At 43.4% G+C, this 15,417-nt stretch overlaps 5 protein-coding genes and 1 long non-coding RNA gene across 14 annotated transcripts in view; 3 read left to right on the top strand and 3 right to left on the bottom strand.

Moving 5' to 3' along the window:
* The window catches only part of Mps1 (dual specificity protein kinase monopolar spindle 1), a 4,183-nt gene extending 655 nt beyond the window's left edge, over nucleotides 1-3,528 (bottom strand). Inside the window, exons 1-4 of the mRNA XM_018025238.2 lie at nucleotides 1,090-3,528; nucleotides 852-1,012; nucleotides 552-763; nucleotides 82-462 (exon numbers count right to left, since the gene is read on the bottom strand). Of these exons, the coding sequence (XP_017880727.1) occupies nucleotides 82-462; nucleotides 552-763; nucleotides 852-1,012; nucleotides 1,090-2,795 (2,460 nt within the window). The 5' untranslated portion in view covers nucleotides 2,796-3,528. The remainder of the gene's footprint in view (nucleotides 1-81; nucleotides 463-551; nucleotides 764-851; nucleotides 1,013-1,089) is intronic.
* Nucleotides 3,529-4,765: 1,237 nt separating this feature from the next.
* On the bottom strand, nucleotides 4,766-6,731 carry CkIIbeta (casein kinase II subunit beta). 4 transcript variants are annotated; one of them, XM_026813874.1, is made up of 5 exons: nucleotides 6,457-6,731; nucleotides 5,876-5,951; nucleotides 5,493-5,595; nucleotides 5,044-5,443; nucleotides 4,766-4,950 (listed from the first exon to the last, which is right to left on the bottom strand). In XM_026813874.1, exons 2-5 carry the CDS (start codon nucleotides 5,945-5,947, stop codon nucleotides 4,836-4,838), a joined length of 690 nt encoding a protein of 229 aa, XP_026669675.1. In that variant the 5' UTR covers nucleotides 5,948-5,951; nucleotides 6,457-6,731; the 3' UTR covers nucleotides 4,766-4,835. The 4 variants fall into 4 exon arrangements, with proteins under 4 accessions (XP_026669675.1, XP_017880779.1, XP_017880773.1 ...); XM_018025290.2 differs by having other exon boundaries at nucleotides 5,044-5,425; nucleotides 6,457-6,479; XM_018025284.2 differs by lacking the exon at nucleotides 6,457-6,731 and adding an exon at nucleotides 6,318-6,437.
* Nucleotides 6,732-6,762: 31 nt separating this feature from the next.
* LOC108625345 (copper transporter 5.1) lies at nucleotides 6,763-8,487 on the top strand. 5 transcript variants are annotated; one of them, XM_018025280.2, is made up of 5 exons: nucleotides 6,763-7,282; nucleotides 7,333-7,448; nucleotides 7,614-7,770; nucleotides 7,851-8,077; nucleotides 8,263-8,487. In XM_018025280.2, the coding sequence occupies exons 1-5, from the start codon at nucleotides 7,197-7,199 to the stop codon at nucleotides 8,364-8,366; spliced, it is 690 nt and encodes a 229-aa protein (XP_017880769.1). In that variant the 5' UTR covers nucleotides 6,763-7,196; the 3' UTR covers nucleotides 8,367-8,487. The 5 variants fall into 5 exon arrangements, with proteins under 5 accessions (XP_017880769.1, XP_017880768.1, XP_026669673.1 ...); XM_018025279.2 differs by having other exon boundaries at nucleotides 6,765-7,282; nucleotides 7,569-7,770; XM_026813872.1 differs by having other exon boundaries at nucleotides 6,767-7,282; nucleotides 7,350-7,448; nucleotides 7,569-7,770.
* A 235-nt stretch (nucleotides 8,488-8,722) lies between these two features.
* Pbgs (Porphobilinogen synthase) lies at nucleotides 8,723-10,854 on the top strand. 2 transcript variants are annotated; one of them, XM_018025269.2, is made up of 6 exons: nucleotides 8,723-8,950; nucleotides 9,144-9,426; nucleotides 9,685-9,832; nucleotides 9,894-10,113; nucleotides 10,188-10,420; nucleotides 10,501-10,854. In XM_018025269.2, the coding sequence occupies exons 2-6, from the start codon at nucleotides 9,305-9,307 to the stop codon at nucleotides 10,786-10,788; spliced, it is 1,011 nt and encodes a 336-aa protein (XP_017880758.1). In that variant the 5' UTR covers nucleotides 8,723-8,950; nucleotides 9,144-9,304; the 3' UTR covers nucleotides 10,789-10,854. The 2 variants fall into 2 exon arrangements, with proteins under 2 accessions (XP_017880758.1, XP_017880759.1); XM_018025270.2 differs by lacking the exon at nucleotides 8,723-8,950 and having other exon boundaries at nucleotides 8,957-9,426.
* On the bottom strand, nucleotides 10,725-11,236 carry LOC113464393 (uncharacterized). Its single transcript, XR_003389239.1, has 2 exons — nucleotides 10,952-11,236; nucleotides 10,725-10,886 (listed from the first exon to the last, which is right to left on the bottom strand). It is a non-coding gene; the product is annotated as an uncharacterized LOC113464393 (long non-coding RNA).
* A 32-nt stretch (nucleotides 11,237-11,268) lies between these two features.
* Nucleotides 11,269-14,495, top strand: Hsc70-3 (heat shock protein 70 cognate 3). The gene is made up of 6 exons (XM_018025239.2): nucleotides 11,269-11,433; nucleotides 11,987-12,137; nucleotides 12,289-12,709; nucleotides 12,789-13,154; nucleotides 13,239-13,642; nucleotides 13,718-14,495. Exons 2-6 carry the CDS (start codon nucleotides 12,016-12,018, stop codon nucleotides 14,370-14,372), a joined length of 1,968 nt encoding a protein of 655 aa, XP_017880728.1. The 5' UTR covers nucleotides 11,269-11,433; nucleotides 11,987-12,015; the 3' UTR covers nucleotides 14,373-14,495.
* The last annotated feature ends 922 nt before the right edge of the window (nucleotides 14,496-15,417 follow it).

Below are 15,417 nucleotides of genomic sequence, written 5' to 3'. Positions count from 1 at the left end.
ATATATATATATGTGTGTGTGTGTGTGTGTATATATAAGACTATTTTTTTTATAATATACACAAGAGTTAAAAATACGAACCCGTGTTAATTGTCGCCATTCCTCATCATTCAGTACATTCTTTATTTTTATCAAAATATTCGCTGGTATCTCAGGAGGTCTCGAGATGTGCTCCTGCGTAGTAGGAATGTACTCTACTTGCAAAAGCTCGGCCACCGTCGGCCGCGCTTTTGGGTCATGCTGAAGGCACTTACGCATCACGTCGATTAAAATCGGTGGCGAGGGGATGACTTTGTTACCGTTCCCCGAGGGCAAAGTCGTAGGGAAAGAAATGTTCAATTTCGGGTTAGTTATCGCGTTCACTTTGGCCCATTGCGAACGAATATGATGAAACGGGGTGCGGCCGTATACCAAACTGTACAGAATACATCCTAACGACCACACGTCCGACTTGAAACTTATCTGAAAGCCAGCACGTTTATATCGACTCCTCGTTTTCTCGCTCCTCAATTCTCAATAGAAATTTGTCTAGAAAGTCTACGTCGCCGTACTTTGTATTTGACGTCCTGCGTGGGAGAATCAGCACCCCCGCCGGTGTCCATCAGAGCTTCTGGGCTAATATAATTTAAAGTCCCAATCGGACAGTTTTTCACGACGGACGTCATATCGGCGTTCATACTAGAAGCAATACCAAAATCTATAAGTTTCAGTCGTCCTCGTACTAACAAGAAATTAGCAGGTTTCAGGTCTGAATGAATTACTCCTGAAAGATGATACACGTCAAATTTACACTTGCACATATAGACATCGCCGCTAACAAACAGACGATTTCGACGCGTTAAAACGTTTACCGTTATCGTGTATGTGCTTAACAGCTGTTAACATTTCTGTCCAATAATACAGTATCATTGTAAGAGGAATTTGCTTCTCTTGCAACATCGTTCTCAAAAGACGACTGAGATCGGTGTCTCCCATTTCCATTACTACGTAGACCATAGGATAATTGATCTCGCTGAAACGAAAAGAGTCGGATGTGAACATTGTGCGTACGAGCGCGCATACATAATCGTTACTAAAATCATTTCTTACTAATCAAACATTTTGACGACACACGGTGCTTGTAATTTATGTAACATGGAAATTTCTTCTAAGCAACCTTGCGCCGACTCCTTGTCTATACGACTCAGATTGACACATTTGATGGCGCATAATTCGAGCGAAGACAAGTCTTGAACTCTTAAAACCTCGCCGCTCATGCCCTGGCCAAGCGTACCTAAAATCAAGTACTCTTTCCCTTTCACAAAAAGGGTTTTACTCTGCCTCGATTTGGGTATGTTTGACGGCGTTGAAAATTGTACATGCGGCACATTGTTTACAATCTTCTGTAATTCTTCCTGCTGACTTTGATTACTAGCTTCCGGACGTTGACTTTGCGGACGATCGTGCACTGACATCGACGCTTCCCTGCTCTCTTCGATGGAATGAGCAACGGATCGACTGTTGGACGCGTTTCTCACCGTTTTCTTATCTACCATCGTACCCTCTACATTCGAATGTTTATTTTCTTTTAATCTATCATTGACATCTGACTCTAGGTGCACGTTTTCCAACGTTTCTGGCATTTGCCTGGACAAACTTGTTTTAATTATGTTTTTACACGTCTTACTTTCATCTTTCGATGTAACTTCGTTTTTCATTGTAACTCGGTTCGAAATCTGAGATCCTTGGAATAAATGCCTATTAGGAACACTGTTTTGTGTGAAACATCCCGCGTCTGCCAAAGGCTTCCTGACTTCTGTACTCAAGTACATCGGTTTCTCAGTTCTCATTACGGTCGGTGTAAAATAACTACAATTTTTTGGAGTTTGCATCGAATCCTTAAAGTTAATACTCCTAGTCTGCAGCGGAGTTTGTTTTGAATCGCCTTGAGTCCAATTAGACAAAATTGTAGATGGAGTCAACCCATGGTTTTTAGGTATATCCGATGATCTGTTTCGTGGCGTCTGTTCAATATTCCTGCGAGAGAAACAAGGATCCGGATGTACAGGGTTCACCGGAGCAAATTTCATAGGAGTTTGTAATGTCCATTGACTGGCATGATTTACAAATGTCCCTGCATCAAATTTAGTAGAAGACACGGTCTCATGTGCTTTCTCCTCGTTCTCCTTCGACTCTGATGCTTCTCTCTTCAAGTTCGCATTTTGGAAGCGACATACTCCGGACGGCGCAGAGGCGACAGGCTCGTTGCTGCTGCTCTTTCTATAAAAGGTTTGATCTACGGATTGAACTTGATTATTATACATTTGATCGTGACTCGATTGCCTTCTAACATCGTCGGCGTGTCTACTCCTCTGTTCTAGCTGAAAAATCTTCTCCTGCGTACGATTCTCAATATCCGATTGCACCTGAACAGATTGTTCGCAGCTCGTGTGTCTCTCGCTCTGTTCGAAAAACTCACCACTCCCCGGTTTACACATTTCATTGACACACACAGGCTGTCCATGGTCCGGAGAGACGATCGTACGTCCAGCTCGACAGATTCCTGCTAACTCAACAGTTTGTTCTCTACCGTTGTCGTTCCCTCGAGCTCGAACGTCGTCGTCTTGTGGCAGCGGTTGAGGATCATCGGAATCCGATTCACTGTCAGAACCTTGTGTTTTATCTTCGCTCTCGTCGTCATCGCTCTCACAAAAATCCAACAGTTCTTTCACGCGTAACGGTTGAAACTTTGGACGTGAACTGGCGTGCGAATTGTTGGTTAACATCGACCTGCTGCTCCCTGACAGATCTGACATTATTGCCAAATCTGATTCAATCGCACTGATCGCAGATGCAACAACAGAAAAAGGTAAACATGTGCCACATGCGTACCCATGTACAGTGCGATATGTAATGTCACTTTAGGATAATGTTAGAATTCAAACGATAACCGTTACTAAACATATTCAGAAACTTCGAAGTCTCCTGTGTACTTAAAACTTATCGGAGTTTTTCAGGGATCGAACGAACTGAAACGATTCCAATTGTTCGGACTCTGTTTATGTTGCTTGAAAGCATCGTTGTACGTAGTACAGTTTCGAAAGTTACTCGAACAACGATACGTAACGAATCAGCTTTCCGAGTGTCGGTGAACGTGCGATGCAAATTACATTAAACGTTATCATTAGAGGCTTCGAAGGAAACGTTTGTATTCGTCAATGAACTTGTCGAACTGTACGACTGACACTTTGCGATTCTGAATCTACCGAACTGTTCGATTCGTACCATTTTACTGGTTTTCGCTTACGTCATTAAATTCAAATTCTAAGGAGGCCCCTCGATTGGTGAACGGCGACAGTGTTGCAGTACGCGACGTGCAACTCGACTTCTATTCGTCTAGGAATATTTCACAAAGTGGCATCGGTGTTTTTACATTTTTAAAATTGCACTCATACTTCTTTTATTATTAAATTAATACAACATGTATGAGTTAACATAAAAGCGATGTCTCCTTCTTGATAGTTCACGTCATCAGTGCAATTGCAGTAGTATAACAAATGACTCGCGTTTTACATTGTATACATGTACATACACAATGTATATGTGAAGAAACAGTATGATACGAACGATTGTTAAGAAAACAATACGTGTAAATAGTAAGTATAATTCATTTACTGATAATGGATGTCGGAAATGCTGGTACCTGACTAAACTACGTTTTACAGAAATTGTAAACACATGACCTTTCTCCGCGCGATTCGACGAAATGACTTTTAATCTACACCATAGATGAAGAGAGAATTCATTTAAAACTTTTCGAACACGTAACTTTACAGGAGATGTATTGTCGTCGATCACTTCGAACGCAATCTTCTTTTAAATAGTTTTAATTCCGTTTAAATACAGTACTCGTTTTAAAAAATCTATTCAGGAGTACGTTACACGCGTGACTTGTTTGTTCCAATACAAATAATTTCGAACAGCTCTAGGTGTCGTCAGTAATGAAACAATGGTATTAGTATTTCTCCTATATTAAAATATGCACTGCTTTTACATTAAATACCATACTCGGAAAGCGTCTAGAATTCTCTGGTTCTGCTTGCTAAACGTCGTACGAATATGCTTTCAAACCGTTGTACAAAACCAGGTTTTAAAGAATGGTACGCAGTCTTCGCTTTCAAACTTATCTCATACATTCTGTTTATCCGAGCTTAATTGAGATAAATCATTTATAAATAAGTTGCTTCCACGTTCCATCCATGTCCAATTAATTTGCATTAAATTAAATTATATTTTTAATAACAAATAATTGTATCCGCTGCTAGCTGCTCCTTTGATCTGGGACATTGCCGATTGCTAGGCAACAATACAACGCAGACCGTCCAAGGAGATGGAACTCGATCGTAATTAACACCGACACTGTTACGCGTCGGTGATCGTCTTAAATGTGTACCGCATTTCTTTTGCCCTCTCCCCTTTTCGTTTCAATCAGTCAGACTTAATGTGATAACGTGATTAACGTTAATAACGATTTTAAACGTGAAAGGAAATTGTTACTAAAGCTGAAATAAAAACGAGCAGGGCGCTGAGTAAATGTGAACAGTTTGGTACATCGCCCGCGCGAAATTTTTTCGGTACGCCGCCGTAGTTATCGTGGAAAATAATCCGAGAAGCATCGGGAGCGTCGTAATTGATCTCGTGAACGAACGATCGAACAGAACGATTGGTATCTCAGCGCCTCGCCAAGACGTGTAAAGATCGATATAAAAAATAATGTCTCATTTAATTCTTAGGGACGAAATTAGGAATTGTATTTCGAGTAATGAAAAAATGTTCTAAACTATGTTGCAATGTTCTTAACGTTTCCCATTGTTGTAAGCAGTAACAGATCGCAACGGCGGTGCTTTGAACGTAGACGCAGATTGATGTTGGAACTGATATGCTAGAGGATGAATTTTAAAACCGTATAACCTGGAACAACGTAAGTTTCTCATTTAAAACGAGCTGCTCCTGTCCGCCGGCCGTCGGGTCGGCCACTGTATCTCTTTACGAATCTTCGCTTACCTAGGTACAAATTGATTTATCGGACGTTTGGGTCTGTACTCCGGATGTACCATGAACAGCATGTGGGGAAATCCGGTTCCGAAATAAGCCCCGTCGGTGTGATGATGTCGGGAACTTTTCGGAGTGTAAACGTCCATGCATTTGGGACAATAACTCTTTACCATTGCTTCTCCAGGAACGTCGCTGAGACCCAATGGCAGCATCGGCTGTGCCTCGCAATATACGCGCGGACAGTGACCGAAATCTCCCGCTTGGTATTTCTCTATCATTTGAGCAATGCCGCGGTTAGTGAGAATGTAACGCGCGTGAATCAATCCGTACAGTAGCTCTGCTGCTTGTTCAAAAAGTTCAGGCTGATTCTGATGGCCATCCAATTCCTCATCTACGGAATACAAATACGCTTAAGAGTACTTTGATATTTTCTGGCAAGCCACAAACAATATATTTACCAGGTTCGAGGTCAAGAATCATATCTAACGCTTGCCTATAATGCGGTACTTGCTCATTCAATCCGGTCAAATTAAATTTGTCCTGAATGTAGTCCTCGTCAACCTGGAAAAGTTTACTCGAATAAGTCCGACGAACGACCGTCTCGCTGTGCCTCGGCAAACCACGGAGGACAGAGAACAATGAAGAAAAGTCTACATTTCACGACGACCGACCGATACAATGGTATGGGGTCGCGTAGAAACACGAGAGAGTTCCTACGCAACGACGAAACGTTGTTCGATTGCCCGATAACAGGGAAACGTTTGATCTCAAAATAGTGATGCAGGTTAAAACGGACAAGCACGGTATGGAAGAGGTATCGTAACAACGAACGCTCACTTACCTCGCAGAAAAATTCATTACCCCTAAGATTGCAGAACCACGAAATCCAAGACACCTCCTCGGAGCTGCTCATTTTCCTATGAATAAAAAACCGTGGTAGAAATGTTCCCGTGGCGGATCGGAGCTTAAAGAGCAGAGCCGATCACCACGATAAAAGAGCGCAGGTTTCGGTGCTATCGTGGGTTTCGCGTGTAAGTGTGTGTATGCAACGCGTAAAGGTACGTGCGCAAAAAAGTTCCCGAATCTCCGTGTCTGTATATTATGCACACGCACGTAGATCGGCCGTGCTTTCGGTGCACGCTTGGCAATTGGTGAGAAAGGCGCTAACGCCGACGAGTGGCTAGCCATGGGGAGCTCAGAGCGAGGGGAGTACAAACGGAGTTTTCATTTTACTGGACAAGATGCTCGACGTTACGACGGGTCCGTCCGACGGGTTCACCTACGTTTTCGTGGTCATTGCTGCTTCGTCAACTGATTTTCAAACACGGCGTACAGTCCGACACAGCCAGGAGACACATTACTCGAGAAAGAGTCTCGTACGACGAACGAAAACCCAAAAATAAACAGCCTTTTACGGCTTACCTTTTGGTGCTTTGATTAGCCACGCTCGCCACGCTTGCTCGTCCCAACGACGCAGATAGCGCTGCCGTACTTTACTCCATCCGCCACCTTCCGGCCCCTTTTCACGAATGTCTTGAATTCCTCTCTTATTTTTAAATTTTTCCCATTCAGATCGCTTCTAGTCTTTCACACGGACCTGACACAATTTCAAAACATATCCAAAAAACGTCCGCGTCAATTATTATGATCCTCGGACAATTTTTAAAAATCATTCAGAAACGGTCTCGTTCACGCGTTTGGTTGGCCAATGAACGATCAATGATATATCCGACGAACGACCACGAACGACGGTGCCGATCGGAGACGTCTTGTGCCTTCGCGCCAAGTTTTGTTAAAAAGAGGATCGCGTCTCGTTTCTCGGTTCACTTTTACTTTGACAAAAACTTTCTTCACTTTCTCTCACTCACACGCAATCACGCACGATTACACATTATAAAAAAAGGATTCACGCTACATTTAGGATCACGTGACTCACCGTCTCCTAGCAACTTTGAACGATATAAAATCTGTGAAGGGCTCACTGACCACTGTAGATCTCACATTTTCTATATTGTCGCAATTGTCGTACGTTCTGTTATTGCTCGACTTAAGTACGATGCACACACACGCTGCGAAAGTTAAGTTTCTCCAAATACGCAACGAGTACGTGTATTCTCGAACTGTCGTATCATCGTCGCATCGCAGGCTACCGCTACGGCGTTATGCGTAAAAATAAGGTCGTAACGGAAACATTGAAAACTATGCGAATGTTTATGAAACATGAGACGAACCCTCGCTGCTTTATCAGGTAACTGTAAATAGCGCGTGTAGACACGTATACGATGTATCATTAATCAGGAATTGGGTAAAGCTAGGTACTATGGCTCGATGCAGTATCACGTATTGCGATCCTTATCAATTCAACCACCACAATTTTGTTGTACCACGGAATAATCGTACACAAACGTGTTACAGTACGTACAACTTTACGCAATTAATTTTTTTTAATAGTTCTTTCGCATGTCACTTTGTCTTTTTATAGATGCACATGTGGTTTTGGTTTGGAAGTAATTTAGGCGAGTTCCTTTTACCAGGGTACTATGTCACTACAACAGCAAGCTTCTTCTGTACCTGCTTAGGTCTGTTCGCGCTCGCGATACTGTACGAGAGCATGAAGATTTTACAAATCAAACTAAAACAGAACACCGTACCGCAAAGTACAAGCGTATCGGAGGGCTCCTGTTTGTTGTCTAAAATACTGACGAGATCCATTGGGCCGAATGCTTCTATAGAGGGGTACATCCATCTTTGTAATCGAAGGAGCAATTTAATTTAATCGCAGACCGACGTACTTATGTTGCATGTTACTTTGTCAGTATAAGATGGCCTGCGTGGTGCTTCCAAGTATTTCACTGGTCTATACACACATTTCTGAGCTACCTTTTAATGTTAGCTGTAATGACGTATAACGTATACGTAAACGTTGCTATTGTGCTGGGAGGATGCCTGGGATATTGGATATTCGGACCCAGACTCATAGAACTCAACATGAAGCAGTTTCATGACAAACAGAGATTGTTAGATTGTGATAAGGAATGTGCAGGTATGATTCAAAGTGCTCCTGAACGTACAGCGGCTCGCGAAAGTGCTTGCACCCCCTTTACCATGGGGTAATTTTTTTTATATTGCCTAGAGCAATATAATTTTTTTTTCAACAAGTCCGAATACTTGCGAGCCTCGATCTATCTGATTCTCAGAATTCTTAGATTAATTACTGACTACTTCCAGAACACATAATGAACGAAGAGAGGCGTGGATCGACAATTTCTATCGTTGCCGAGCAACTGGTTACAGAGACCACTGTTGAAGTTCACGTACCAGGTACTATTTGAAAAGCCTTACACGAACGACAACGAGTTTGTACTCGAGCAGTGTATACACCCGATTACTTCCTGTACGACTATGTAGTTTTTGTATATGTCACTACAATACACGTATTTTTTCAACGAAAAATCATCGTCTCCTTTTCATGCGATGTTACATGTATAAACATGGACTCTAGAGCAAATGAAATTTGGAAGTGGTTCGCGTCATTCTGTACTCGTTATACATACCGTTCGATAAGTGTTGACGACTCAATACTTCCCGAAAGCGAGTTTCACTATCTAACCGATAGGCTTTTAAACGACAATTGCTCTATCGGCATTTCAATGGCGCGCGTAATTACGAAACTTGAAATAATGGCATTGAAATTGTATAGTATTTACTGCACGTATGACCACAAATTATTATATAACTAGCCTGTGAACGATCCAACACGGTCGAACCAATACGTTCCGGCAAAACAGATATTTTTGACAATATAAATTAAATTCCTCTGTGGAATCGTGAAATCGTTGATCTTTTGGCTTGTCATGCTGACGATCAATTTACAATTTAAACCAGAACTTCGTCCACGGAAAAATAGTAGCGACACGTAAGTATGCAGTTAAATTCGGTCTAGCTGTGAAAAATATAAACTAGACTTCCGACCAAATAAATAACGTGCTTCTATAATTTCTTTTCGGGTTTGCAAATGAGAAACGACCGTATAAAATGTACAGACCGCATCATGGTTACTTGCGCATCAGATCGCGCGTCAGTAACAAATGAATCTTACGATGTTTAAGATAAAAGAAATTGAAAATAGTGAAAGTAGAACGAGGAAACTGCGGCCGGAGGGGAAATCGGGGCACGAAAAAGGCACAGGTGTACAGGCTAGGTTTAGTCGCTGGGGAGGCACAACGTTCGCACGAACCACACATAAACGAGTCTATTTTACACGATCAGAATGACAGACGTAAAAGCGGAACATGTCCTTCATAGCGGCATTTTTCATCCTACTCTGAGACAATGGCAATCGCCGAACGTGGAAATCACAGTGAACAATCTTATGTACCCAATCTTCGTCACGTAAGTACAATTCATAATCTACCGCTTGTACGCTCGTTATGTTATAGGTCTATGTACATGCACGTGGGCCCACACGTTGTCGCCTGTCGACACTGTGCGAGTAATAAATAGTATCGACAAAAATGTTAGATCGACGAGTTCTTTTAAACTGGTTCCGCATGCATTATATAAGTTCTTTGGTGTGCGGCTGTGTGCGCGCATTTGAAAATAATGATTTATACAATTGCCGACTAACGATTTCGTTTTTACGATAACCAGAGATGAAGCCAATGCTAAGGAAACAATTGCTAGTATGCCAGGTGTCTTTCGGTACGGCGTCGATCATTTGCGAAAAATGTTACAACCATTGGTCTCAAAAGGACTGCAGTCGATACTTCTGTTTGGAGTATCAAAACACTTGAAAAAGGTAAACCTCCTTACGAGGCGAAGTTAGTATCTGTTCGTTCATAAAATATGATCGTCAACAGGATTACGTTGGAAGTAACGCGGACAGTGCAGAAAATCCGATTATGCAAGCTGTACCATTAATAAGACAATGGTTCCCGGAGTTACTGATAGCATGCGACGTTTGTTTGTGCCCTTACACTATTCATGGGCATTGTGGAGTTTTAAACGACGATGGTACTTTGAACAATAGAGCTAGCATCGAACGAATTTCAGAGATCGCTCTTGCTTACGCTAAGGCTGGTATGATCGTCCTCTGTTCCAAATGTGTACGAGCTGACAACAGCGATTTGTACATCTTTGACTTCCTTCTGCAGGTGCTCAGATCTTGGCTCCTTCCGATATGATGGATGGAAGGATAGGCGCGATAAAAGAAAAATTGGCAGCGAACGGATTACTGAACAAGGTCGCAGTTTTATCTTACGCCGTGAAGTTTGCATCGGGGTTTTACGGACCCTTCAGAGACGCCTCTCAATCGGCACCCAAGTTCGGCGACAGGAAATGTTACCAATTACCTCCCGGAAGCAACGGGTTGGCTGCTAGGGCAGCTGTCAGCATCGGTTCTATCTTCTCTTTTTAAATATCGTTCTCAAGAATCAAGATCGATTGATATTCCCTATTTTTCGTTAGGCCAGAGACGTAGCCGAGGGGGCTGATATGCTCATGGTGAAACCAGGCTTGCCTTACCTGGACGTTGTCAGGCAGACGAAGGATGCTCACCCAGAGTATCCAATGTTCGTGTATCAAGTATCGGGGGAGTATGCCATGCTCTATCATGGTGCGCAAAACGGTGCGATACACTTGGAGAACGTCTTAAAGGAAGTTCTTCTGTCAATGAGGAGAGCGGGTGCTGATTGTATTATAACGTACTTCACACCTTTGATCTTAGACATGTTACATCCGAAAAGTAAATACTAGCAGCATTCTCGATACGATTAAGTGTAATAGTCTGTTCACAATTAAAGCGGTATCTGGTGCGACGAATATGTGTCAAGTTTTTTTACCAAATGTTTGAACTAGAACAGGAAATAATGATGACTTAGGCGAGTAATCGGAAAGCGGAAAACATCGGAGAACATACTAAACGTATAGATATTCCGTTAAGCTTCACGGCACGCGTGTCGTACGTTGCATCAGAATCACCGAAAACTGACGCGATTATTTATTAAAAAAGCGGAATATCTCGCATGTCTCTGGCGCAGATAGTACTGTGATCGAGACAGATAATAATTCGTTTTTTCATTTTAACAAGCGAGAGAAATTAATTCCGACGATGCATTTGCACCTACTCGAATTTTCCAGAAGAACGGTATCATTGTGACGTGGGCCTATCGGTACCAGCCAACTGTATGTGGCTCGACCAATCGTCCCTCATCTTTCCCCTGGTACGAACGGTTCTCGACCAATCGACGCAGGCCACGACGAATTCGCTTCGTTAATATTCCGGTGTCCAAACCGCTGTAGTCAGTCAGTCATTCCTGATCGTTCCTGTTGCGAAGTTCGTTCGAAGAGTAACCAAGTTTTTCACTTGTTAAAGCAGTGTGTATAATAACTTCATACACGGTAAGTAGAGATCACTGTAGCGTGGAATAATTTGATCGGAGGAATGTTAATCAGCCGGGCAAGGAATTTGCTCGAGTTCGAAATTTCAATGCAACCCTGAGCATGTATTCACATACCTCGTTATCTGCCACGTATTAAAATTATAATTCTCTTCTCTCGTATTCTATTTCACGCAGATTGTACTCGTTTAATTTCTCTGGAACCTGCTCAGTCGTATTTCGTACGGTGATCGTAGCTCTTGTCACAATTAATAATAGCCGAATTTCAATCGTCTTGTGCGGCACGGTGTGTACACACATATCGGAATATGTTTGCCGGAATCGAGCAATTAAGCGTTACTAGCGATCTTATTTCGGTTTTCTTATTAATCGTGCACGGACAACGGTGCCATATTCTCGTGTCACAAGAGATCTTCATTATTTTGTACGTCCGTAATAGAAATTTCCATCCCGTGGTATACCGTAGTGTGTGTGTGCATCCACGAATCTCGTTCGAATACTACAAGTAAATCTCTTCGAGGAGTAAATTTAATTATTACGTTCTTACGTTGCAGGACTGTATTTAGATACACAGAAGAGAAGAATGAAGGGAGCTAAAGCTCTGCTTTTACTAGGCTTAGTGGCCTTTGCTTTCGCGAACGAAGGAAAGCAGAAGGAAGATATTGGTACCGTCATTGGAATCGATTTGGGCACGACGTATTCTTGGTAAGTAAAACAGTGTTTAATGAAAGATGCGCAGGATGGGTCGGTAAGGAACATCCACTGGCCGTTGATTCGCTGTCCTGCGACAGAAGATTAGAATTAGATCTTTAGAAATGTCCCGACCGGTATTTTTGACGTTAATCTATGTTGTCAGTGTCGGAGTTTACAAAAATGGTAGAGCGGAGATCATAGCCAATGACCAGGGAAACAGGATCACGCCTTCCTACGTGGCGTTCACCGTTGACGGAGAACGTTTAATCGGAGATGCTGCGAAGAATCAATTGACCACGAATCCGGAGAACACAGTTTTCGATGCCAAGAGATTGATAGGCAGAGAGTGGTCTGACCCTACTGTCCAACGCGACATTAAGTTCTTCCCGTTCAAAGTGGTCGAGAAGAACAACAAGCCGCACATAAGGATGACGGTCACTGGCGAGGACAAGATATTTGCACCCGAAGAGATCTCCGCTATGGTGCTCGGTAAGATGAAGGAAACTGCGGAAGCGTATTTGGGCAAGAAAGTCACTCACGCCGTGGTCACTGTGCCGGCTTACTTCAACGATGCGCAGAGACAGGTAAGTGCGAAACGTGTACCCGGAAAAGAGTCGCGTTCGGTTTTTACATTTACTGACCAATTAAATGTTCATCGCGCAGGCCACAAAGGATGCAGGCACGATCTCCGGACTCGTCGTCATGAGGATCATCAACGAACCGACGGCCGCCGCGATAGCTTACGGTTTGGACAAGAAAGACGGAGAGAAGAACGTGTTGGTTTTCGATCTCGGCGGTGGCACTTTCGACGTCAGTTTGCTCACCATCGACAACGGAGTGTTCGAGGTCGTGGCGACGAGCGGCGATACTCACTTAGGTGGCGAAGATTTCGACCAGCGCGTGATGGATCACTTCATCAAGCTGTACAAGAAGAAGAAAGGGAAGGACATTCGCAAGGACAGTAGAGCTCTCCAAAAGCTGCGTCGCGAAGTGGAGAAAGCTAAGAGAGCGCTCAGCGTCAGTCATCAAGTACGTTTCGCGAGCCGACTTCACGGTCGAACCTTTCTTCGAAAGAACTTTGCCTCTAAACAGAACTTTTCCACGTGTTCGTAGGCGAGGATCGAGATCGAATCGTTCTTCGAGGGCGAAGATTTCTCCGAGACGTTGACGCGTGCCAAATTCGAAGAACTGAACATGGACCTCTTCCGTAGCACTCTGAAGCCCGTACAAAAGGTCTTAGAAGATTCCGACATGAACAAGAAAGATATACACGAAATCGTGCTCGTCGGTGGTTCTACCAGGATTCCCAAGGTTCAACAACTGGTCAAGGAGTTCTTCGGCGGTAAAGAACCGTCTCGGGGCATCAATCCCGACGAGGCTGTCGCGTACGGTGCCGCCGTACAAGCAGGTGTGCTTTCCGGCGAGCAAGACACGGACGCTATCGTTCTCTTGGACGTGAATCCACTCACCATGGGCATCGAGACCGTCGGCGGCGTCATGACTAAACTTATTCCGAGGTAAGCGAATGCCACTCTGATAGGTCACGTCGTTACGCTTCGTACGTGGAAGTAGACGTTCTTTTTCCCTTACAGAAACACTGTGATCCCTACTAAGAAATCGCAGATCTTCTCCACCGCGTCGGACAACCAGCACACGGTAACCATTCAGGTGTACGAAGGTGAACGTCCGATGACTAAGGACAACCACCTGCTTGGCAAATTCGATCTCACCGGCATCCCGCCCGCGCCGCGAGGCATACCGCAGATCGAAGTTACGTTCGAGATCGACGCGAACGGCATTCTTCAAGTGTCCGCCGAGGACAAAGGAACAGGAAACCGCGAGAAGATCGTCATCACCAACGACCAAAACCGGCTCACTCCCGACGACATCGAGAGGATGATAAAGGATGCCGAGAAATTCGCGGATGACGACAAGAAATTGAAAGAGCGAGTAGAGGCGCGGAACGAATTGGAGTCCTACGCGTACTCGTTGAAGAATCAGTTGGCCGACAAGGAGAAACTAGGTTCGAAAGTTAGCGATTCCGACAAGACGAAAATGGAGGAAGCTATCGACGAGAAGATCAAATGGTTGGAAGACAATCCGGACACGGATCCCGAGGAGTATAAGAAGCAGAAGAAAGAGCTTACAGACATCGTTCAACCCATCATCGCCAAACTGTACCAGGGCGCGGGCGGCGGAGTCCCTCCGACCGGTGGTGAGGACGAAGATCTGAAAGACGAGCTTTAACTAGAAACCGATCAGTACTCGTATGTTCGTCCTAACTTAGACTGAATTACCACTGTCTCGTGCAAACGCCGCAGAGACATCGAGTACGTCGTTGAAACGTCAAGTATAAAAAAGACTGATCGACGAACGTTCGTTATTCGTTAAATTGCATCGGTGCCGGAAGATACGCGGCTGTTGGCGGAATCGATCCGCGCGGCGTCGGTCTGGTAGCGTAAGTCGTCGTATAACGTAAACGGTCATCACGATCTTCTCAATAGTAAGGAAGAGCGCATACTTAACGAGAAGGATTTTATATTTACTGGAAGTAGCTTCACTAGTTCCCAAGAAATGATTCTGCGCGTTAATTTATTTTAATCGATTGTCTCGTACGTTCCGGTACATGTAACCGAGTAAGTAAGACGTTGTGCAGTTCGCGTTACGGATTTTGCACATGGATGCCTGCCGATTCGTGCGAGTGTATGCAAGTGCGTATCATATCACTCGCGCCTATTACTGCCTGTAGAGAAACTATATCGTACCATGTACAATATAGCTGTTCTGTATGAGTGAACGTCACATGTATCAGTATCACGGAAATAAACATTTTTTCAGTAAACGGAGGATGATTAAATTTGAACAATGGTCGGAGCAATCGTCGTCGGAGATGTATGAATTTTAAGAGGAACACAGGAAGATTACAGCCGAAATGGATTTGGAACAAATTTTATTCGACGTGGTTTGATTTTATAACAAAAACAGGATGAAGATTCTCTATAGGTTTAAATGCCTATTGTACTTATTTTATCGAAACACGATGTCAACAGATATAATAATAGTAATATTACGTATTCTTTCGCGCATAACTTTCAGATATCTCGTTTGCTCGTAGCGATCCAGTAACTAAATATATCTTTTTTTTTCACATGGGTACAAAAATAACGTCAGAATTCCGTTAACAACCATTTTCTATAGTAGAACATTCTGTGGTGAATTTCCTACGATCGTTACTTTTCTCGTAGCGCATTCGATCTTTAATAATTTATACAGAAGTAACCGTGAAACGTGA

The sequence above is a fragment of the Ceratina calcarata genome, unplaced genomic scaffold (assembly GCF_001652005.2).
Source record: "Ceratina calcarata isolate Rehan_Ccalc_2016 unplaced genomic scaffold, ASM165200v1 scaffold351.2, whole genome shotgun sequence".
NCBI classification, from domain to species: domain Eukaryota; kingdom Metazoa; phylum Arthropoda; class Insecta; order Hymenoptera; family Apidae; genus Ceratina; species Ceratina calcarata.
The sequence above is the reverse complement of the archived record's forward strand: the minus strand, read 5'-3'. Positions and strand labels throughout refer to the sequence as shown.

Bases quoted from the DNA above. Each gene is read 5' to 3' on its own strand.
- Pbgs (XM_018025269.2), top strand. From the start codon at position 9,305: ATGACAGACGTAAAAGCGGAACATGTCCTTCATAGCGGCATTTTTCAT. The intron at 9,833-9,893 runs GTAAACCTCCTT...GATCGTCAACAG, and splicing joins TATCAAAACACTTGAAAAAG to GATTACGTTGGAAGTAACGC. The intron at 10,114-10,187 runs GTATGATCGTCC...TTCCTTCTGCAG, and splicing joins TCTTGCTTACGCTAAGGCTG to GTGCTCAGATCTTGGCTCCT.
- Hsc70-3 (XM_018025239.2), top strand. From the start codon at position 12,016: ATGAAGGGAGCTAAAGCTCTGCTTTTACTAGGCTTAGTGGCCTTTGCT. The intron at 12,138-12,288 runs GTAAGTAAAACA...CTATGTTGTCAG, and splicing joins TTGGGCACGACGTATTCTTG to TGTCGGAGTTTACAAAAATG. The intron at 12,710-12,788 runs GTAAGTGCGAAA...TTCATCGCGCAG, and splicing joins TCAACGATGCGCAGAGACAG to GCCACAAAGGATGCAGGCAC.
- CkIIbeta (XM_018025284.2), bottom strand. The intron at 5,596-5,875 runs GTAAGTGAGCGT...AAACTTTTCCAG, and splicing joins GTAATGAATTTTTCTGCGAG to GTTGACGAGGACTACATTCA. The intron at 4,951-5,043 runs GTAAGCGAAGAT...ACGTTGTTCCAG, and splicing joins ATAAATCAATTTGTACCTAG to GTTATACGGTTTTAAAATTC.
- LOC108625345 (XM_018025279.2), top strand. From the start codon at position 7,197: ATGCGTAAAAATAAGGTCGTAACGGAAACATTGAAAACTATGCGAATG. The intron at 7,449-7,568 runs GTACGTACAACT...TCCTTTTACCAG, and splicing joins TCGTACACAAACGTGTTACA to GGTACTATGTCACTACAACA. The intron at 7,771-7,850 runs GTACATCCATCT...TTACTTTGTCAG, and splicing joins CCGAATGCTTCTATAGAGGG to TATAAGATGGCCTGCGTGGT.